General features: G+C 30.1%; 1 protein-coding gene across 1 annotated transcript; it reads left to right on the top strand.

Moving 5' to 3' along the window:
• Positions 1-2,202: 2,202 nt before the first annotated feature.
• LOC120172316 lies at positions 2,203-4,220 on the top strand. Its single transcript, XM_039179797.1, has 4 exons — positions 2,203-2,402; positions 2,532-2,729; positions 3,367-3,543; positions 3,691-4,220. The coding sequence occupies exons 1-4, from the start codon at positions 2,400-2,402 to the stop codon at positions 3,940-3,942; spliced, it is 630 nt and encodes a 209-aa protein (XP_039035728.1). The 5' UTR covers positions 2,203-2,399; the 3' UTR covers positions 3,943-4,220.
• Positions 4,221-7,590: the final 3,370 nt, after the last annotated feature.

The raw sequence follows: 7,590 nt of genomic DNA, 5'->3' as shown, positions 1-7,590 counted from the left end.
TCAAAGTCAAAGGGTCAAATTGGTTCGAGTTGACTCAATACAAGTTGGTTGGTTCGTTCAAAACGGTTTGACATAAACATGTCGATTTAGTCTGGTCCAGTCCAACTGGATCGGTTCTAGAAAATTCATTGCTTGCTGAGAAACCCCACATGCGACAATAGCATGTGGTAACGCGTGACAACGACGGACGCATCGATTCTGACGGTCGATTAAACCATGTTTAGGTACTCACCACAATTCAACCAAAACAAATCAAAACTCAGCCAAAACACAGTGAATCAGACGGAATAAGATGACTAGAGCACTTACCACGGTGGACAGCGAACGGACGATGATGGGGAAATTAATCTGGTCAGGGTTTGATTGCACAGAGCTGGGGAACTCGATGGGAAGGGCAGTGAGACAAGACGATCGTTGGATCAATCAGAATCGAAGGAAAATCGTGTGGTGACGGCGGGGTTTCAACGAAGCTTCTTCGGCTTCTCCACGACAAACAATGGCTCCGTTCGACAAATTGACCGAGAGGTTTTGGTCGTATGAGACCGACGCTTCTCCGGGTGCTGGCGGTGGAAGCCACTGTTGGGCGGTGACTGATGAACGGCGATGAGTGGCTTTGGGAATTATTTCTGCTATAGTACTTCATCGGGGAAATTAGGGATAATTTTGGGGTTTTGCTTACTCGACCAGGGGATTTATTTTTCACTTACTAGAAAAATGGAAAAATTCAGGGTTAAGTCACTAAACTTCCCACATGTTCAAAAATCGAACTGCAAACTTTTAAAAATTTACAATTTGATCATCAAATTTTCCCTTGTTACGACTTTAATTTGATACTTTAAATTAATAAAATCTAGCCGCTAAATTAGGGTGTGACAATTTGTCAGTAAGTAACGAGTTTTATACAATTTTATTTCATTTCATATGATAAAATTTATTTTTAATATATTTTATATAATTCATCATCGTCTCATAATAAATTTATATTCATTATAATAAATAACTTAAATTCTAAATTAATTTTCAAACACAAATATTTTTCAAAATAAAAATTCTCGCCCATAATATTTCCAAAATTTAATGTCATATATCTTATCGATTACCTAAAAAGGTAACACTAAGCATAATATCGCATATTTATATTTAAATTTAATGATGAGTGACAATTCTGAGGCTCTTAATAGTCTAAACTAAAATCCTGAAAATTTATTAAAAATTTCCTAAATTGTTATATTTTCTAAAAGAATTATTTTGTTTTATTTGAATAATCTTTTCTTATTAATTTAGGATGATTATTGGTGGTAGTATATGTTTTAAAGAGTTTTAACCATTTTGACAATAAACGTTAAATATTTTACAGTTGCTAGTGCTTGAACTTAGAACATCTATAAATAATAAACCTCCTTTTAGTTGCTGAGATAATTTCACTCTTTTATTATATTAAAAAAGTTTTACTCACATTTTTTTATCACAATAAAATAAGATTCCTATTATAAGCATTCATTGATAAATTATTCAATTACCATTTTAAGAAAACTTTATATATTCATAACATCAAATTAGGAAAATATTGTATTTTTTAATAGTTTAGTGTGATTATTAGGTAACATCTGTTTATATTTTTTTAATCATTAACAATACATACATCCGACAGATAAAATTACTCGAATCTAAAATTTGTAAGAATAAAAACACTACTTTTAATCATTTGATGGGTTCAAAAAGGTAATGTCTTAGTTACACATTGCCAATAACTCGATTATATTCAATATATAGTGTTTTATATTTCAAACTTATATAATATAATTTATTAAATGGTCTTAATGATAAAAATAAATATTATTTTCTTAGATAATTTAGATTTGAGTATTTACGTTTATAGTGCATGTATATATTATTAATAATTTAAAAATATTATAAATAAATACTACTTTACACTTCACTCACATTATTAGAAATTAGAAAATAATATATGCCAAAAAAAAACACATATAATGAAAGTACAAATTATATTTTAAGAGATTGATTAAATTAAGGAATTAAGCCAAAAAAAAAAATGAATCAAAACGAAATTGAAATCAAAAGGAAAGGAGGAGGTGGGTTCCGTGCACCCAACGCATCTCTCATGGAGAGCTTAGCTTCGGGTTTAGATTCGGATGTGGACTTTGCTTAGATAAGAACGACCTCTACTCTTTTCCAAGTATTTGTGTTTTATTTCTCTCTGAACTTAACTATTAGGCCTTCATCCTCTCCCTCTCTCGTTTGCTCTGCTTCTAACTGGAACGTTAAACCCAGCAATTCACTCTACCCAGAGTTTTCTCCTCTTTCTCTATTACTTCAAGCTGGCAATCGAAAATCAAGAACCCAGTGTCCATGAAATCAAGCCCAAGAACAGAAGAATCATGGTATCTTTTCGATTTTTTTAATATATTTTTGATGATTTTTTTTACGTTTTTATCTCGATTTCTTGATCTGGGTTTTGTATAAAATGTGTGTTAATGCAATGTGCTTAATGGTTCATGGCGTTTTGACAGGGGGCTGGTGGGCCTGATGATGAAGACAACCAGTGGCCTCCATGGTTGACACCTTTGTTAAGAGAGCATTTCTTTGTTCAATGCAAGCTTCATGGTGATTCTCACAAGAGCGAATGCAATATGTACTGCTTAGATTGCATGAATGGCGCTCTCTGTTCTATCTGCCTTGCTCATCATAAGGATCATCGTTGTACTCAGGTTCAATATTTTCCTTCATATTTTCATCTTGCTTTGATTTTTCCATTGTTTTTGTCAATTGGGTGTCATTTCCTTCAATGAGATGTTAGAGGAATTCTTTCATGGCATTCGTGTTTTCGATTCTGGGATACAGTTTTATGTCCTTTCTCGATCGAGTTTGTTTTCATCTAAAGTACATTCAGGGATTTAAATTACGAGTTTTCGGTTGTCTTGTATTTATCGAATGATGTTATTCCTATCATTACGATTATTACGGAAGATATTTTATCATATATAATAGTAGCATTCTGACAATGTACTGCTATTTCAATCTCTGAGCACATTTCTTAATCGACTTGTTTTTCTTCAGTTTTTCCAAAATTTACCCAAAAGATCAAAGTTCGAGTATTCTCTTTCTATTACACATTTTCTCGGCACCCAAGCAGGCATTGACTCAATTTTCAAGCCCCTTTCTCAAGTTTCTAACAGCAAAGCCAAACGTTTTTCTTGTGAACAAGTGAAATCATATTTTTCATTGACAGAAGAGACAAAACAAAATCACAAATTTCTCAAGGGATTGTTTGTTATTGTTCATTCATTACCAAAATCCCAAAGTTTATTTGAACTAACTAATGTTATTTGCTATGGTATTTGACAGATTAGGAGATCGTCATACCATGATGTGATAAGGGTATCTGAGATACAGAAATATGTGGATATTTCTGGAGTGCAGACTTATGTTATAAACAGTGCTAAGGTTGTTTTCACCAATACCTGTGAGGTCTGTGATCGAAGCCTTGTCGACTCCTTTCGCTTCTGCTCTCTCGGTTGCAAGGTATATTATCGAACCTAAATTTTCTTGGTAGCCAATTAAGCTGTTTGGTAGCTGGGAAAAAACTGTAGGACTTTTTCGAGGTTGATCCTGTTAGTGTTCAGTTATTGATTTTACATGTATTTTGTTGTTGACCATATGAAATTGCAGATTGTTGGCACATCCAAGAGTTTCCAGAAGAAGAAGAGGCACTTAGCCATGGCATCAGACTCTGAGGATTCATGCAGCAGCAGCAGCAGCAGTAGCAATGGAATGCTGGAGAATAACCACCACAAAAAGAACAAAGCGAGAAGCATTAGTCCTTCAACACCGCCTCCTACGTCGGTCAATTACCGGACTGCGAAACGAAGGAAGGGGATTCCCCATCAAGCACCAATGGGAGGTCTGATCATAGAATATTAACCTTGGCCATTATGTTGTGTTTGAAATATAGTTTACCCCCACATACACAAATATGTGGATATAGATTATAGTAGAGCAGCAACAGCTAGATGTGGAAAAATAGTTCCCTTTTTTTTGTGTTTTACAAGATAAATATAGGGTGCTTGGTTTATACTTAAGGTTTTGGAAAACAGTTAAAGAGAATGAAAGATGTAAATAGGGCATTAAGAGTAGTGAAAAAAAAGGTTCAATCATCATGTGATGTTGTAATGTAATGTATGAAGAAGAGAGAAGCGATGTCTATACTATATATGGAATAAAATTATGTTGTATGATGGATTATTCTACTGTTCTGTGAAAACTGAATATTTAAAATTAAGTCGGTAATTATTTGAACCCGAATCTTATGGAGACGTTCGTTTTTAGAAAATAATTTTCATTTTTTAGTTTTTTTTAAAAATTAGAAAACATGTTTATGTTTGGATAATATAGATGAAAATTGGAATTCAAAATTATACATAATAACATATATATTTGATATCTAATTTCTTAAAATAGAGATAAACAAATAGTTATTAAATAATTAAATTAAACTATAATTATTAAAAAAATATTATATAAATTTAAAAATTGTGTAAATATAAAACAATAAAGGTGATAAAATTTTCAAAACACTAAATTATTTTAGTTTATAATAAGATTATAATGTTAATGCATATCGGATATCAATTACATTAAAAAACTGCACAAAAACATGTTGTAAGCAAGAACCATGGTTTTCAGAACCGGACCGGTTAGCGAACCGGATCGGTTAGCGAACCGGCCATGCTATCGGTTCACTGGTTCAACCGGACGACGTCATAATTATTTAAAAAATTAAATAAAAATACCAAAAATATTTAATAAAAAATAATTTTTTATATCACAATTAATATTCAAAGCAAGTCATAATATATATAAATTAAAAACCATAAAATCAAGTGAAACAAAATGATTCAAATTAACTACAACATAATATTTAAGGTAAAACATATTAAATAATAAATATAATTATATAACTATAATTAAAAAAAAATTGGGGCTAAAAAAATCATAACAAAATGATATTGTTTGGTTTAATTTTTTTTTTAAAAAACAATCCCACATGGCTAAGAAACATAGAAGAGCATCCCAAAAGTCTAAAGAGTAAAAATATGAGAAAAAAAACAATCCCACATTGCTAAGAAACATAGAAGAGCATCACAACCAACTTCTATAAATAATAGAGGTAATTTGGCATTAAAAACCATGGAGCCTTTAGGTGAGCATTAAGTGAACTATTCTTTCACTTCAATCAAGCTCGAATTTTAGGCTTCAATTGAGATTCTAAATTTTTTTTTAGTTTAATCCTTTTTGAGTTCAAGTTTCAATATTATATTTCGAGTTCGAGTTGAACTTGATAATTTTTAACTTGTGAGTTTGAGTGGAGTTGAGCTTACTTTTAAAGTTTTTAAGTTCGAGTCGATCTTAGCAATACTCGAGTTCGACTTGGCTCGTTTAACAAACGACGTTTGGTTTAATTTTTTTTTTAAAAACAAAATTTCCAATTTTTTCCGGTTTTTTCTAGTTTTCAGTCGGTCCGGTTCGAATGGTTCAACGGTTCTGGCCGGTTTACTAGTAGCGGTTTAACCGGTTTAAATTAAACCGGACTAGGCAACGGTTCTCGGTTGAACCGGTTGAACCGACCGGTCCGGTCCGGTTTTCAAAACAATGGCAAGAACACATAAAAGTGTTATTAAAATTAAAAATATTTTAGTGGTATTTAAGGCCCTCAAATTTTGGAAGGAAAAAAAAGCTAGTGTAACCAATAACTTTTTTTTATTAAATGTGACCATTAAATTGAGGAAAAAAATTAATCTAATCCTTTAACCAACGGAATCGAACGTTGACTCAAAACGCCTATATGACAGTTCACAAAGCTTACATGACAATATAGAATGTTGATGTGATAGTTAACGATGCTATTGTAGTAGTACACGATGGACGATGGTGTGATAGATGGACTTAATTGATTTTTTACCAAGTTTGAGGGGGACTAATTGATTTTTTGAAAGTTTGAGGACTTATTTAGTTTTTTTAGAAATTTTAAGAAATTATTTGAATTAAAATTGTAAAATATAAATAAATTATTAAGGTATTTAATATATTAAATATCAACATATTATAAAATTAAATTCTTAAAAAACCAATTTTAAGGCTGATTGTAAAAAAAGTTTAGAGATCATATTAATTTTTTTTTGTAAATGTTTGAGGATTTCAAATATCATTAAGTCAAAAAGTTATTGTTAGAATGATTTAAATATGTATAAGTTAAATTAAAAGTCTAGATCCCATGTTTCATATTTTTCAAATTTTCAAAAAAAAAGTTTTGAGAAAAATATTGAAAACATCTTTTTTATGTTTTTGTTTTTTTCATTTAATTTTGTTTTAACTTCCTGTTTTCATTTTTATGTTTTTGTTTTTTCATTCAATTTTGATTTTATCTTTAAGAAATTATTTTATAATTTTACAGTCAAACACGTTTTTTTTCAACGTTTTCTATTTTCTAAAAAATGAAAATAAAATAACTTATCTTTTCTAGAGCCAAACAGGTCAATATTCTTTTATATCATTTTTATAGAATTCTTTTCGAGTAGTGTGTGGTGATTATAAAATAATATTTGTTTATATTTTTTTTTGATTTATTTACAATACAAACATCCCCTAGACACAACTATTTGAAAGTAAATATTCGAATTCAGAAACTCTAGAACAAAATTCTCATTCAATGTAACAATTGATTTGTTCTTTTTTAACTGTTTAGTGTGATCATTTTAACGCGGTTAACTGTAGGAGTAAGCAAAACTCGACTCGATTCAAATAATCAATTTTTGACTTAAATTAACTTAGAGTATCCGAATTAACTTCGAGTTGTAATTTCATAACTCGACTCGAAAAAATTTCAAGTTCAAACTAAGTTGTAAAATACAACTCGAATAGTAATTCGAATAACTCAAAGTTTTTAGTAATTAGGGATTATTTTTTGTGTTTGAGTAAAGTCCCTCAAATTTGAATGATATATGTATATCATATATGAAAAAATATAAAGAAATATATATGTATTTTATATTGTTATAAAAAATTTTAAATTAAAATCAAATAATATCATAATATTATAAATATTTATAAATTAAATTTAAACAAAAACTTGAAAAATTAACTCAACTCGACTCAAATTTTATAAAATCAACTTGACTAAAAAAAATGTCAACTTTGAGTTATAAAATAGAACTCATCAACTCAACTAACTCAAAACTTTTTAACTTGACTCGATTCGATCGGATGCTTACCCCCTAGTTAATTGTTAATACCCCAACATGAACACGTGCAATGCATGCTTTTAGATTTATCACAGTTCTCCTCGTACGTAAAAGTATATTTTTTATACTTTTGATTGAAATAATTTGTTTAATTAATTATTTTATAATTTTTTAGATAAATTTGACAATATAAGATATGGAAAATGAAAATTGTTGAGTTAATCGATCGACGGAATTAGCCAAGAGGGGGTGAATTGACAATTAAAAATTCGGTGGAAGCTTTTGCAGAAAATTGAAAAGATTTGCACAGCGATTTAGAGTGGTTCGACTT

The sequence above is a fragment of the Hibiscus syriacus genome, unplaced genomic scaffold (assembly GCF_006381635.1).
Source record: "Hibiscus syriacus cultivar Baekdansim isolate YM2019G1 unplaced genomic scaffold, ASM638163v2 tig00111848_pilon, whole genome shotgun sequence".
In the NCBI taxonomy this organism is placed as follows: Eukaryota; Viridiplantae; Streptophyta; class Magnoliopsida; order Malvales; family Malvaceae; genus Hibiscus; species Hibiscus syriacus.
The sequence above is the reverse complement of the archived record's forward strand: the minus strand, read 5'-3'. Positions and strand labels throughout refer to the sequence as shown.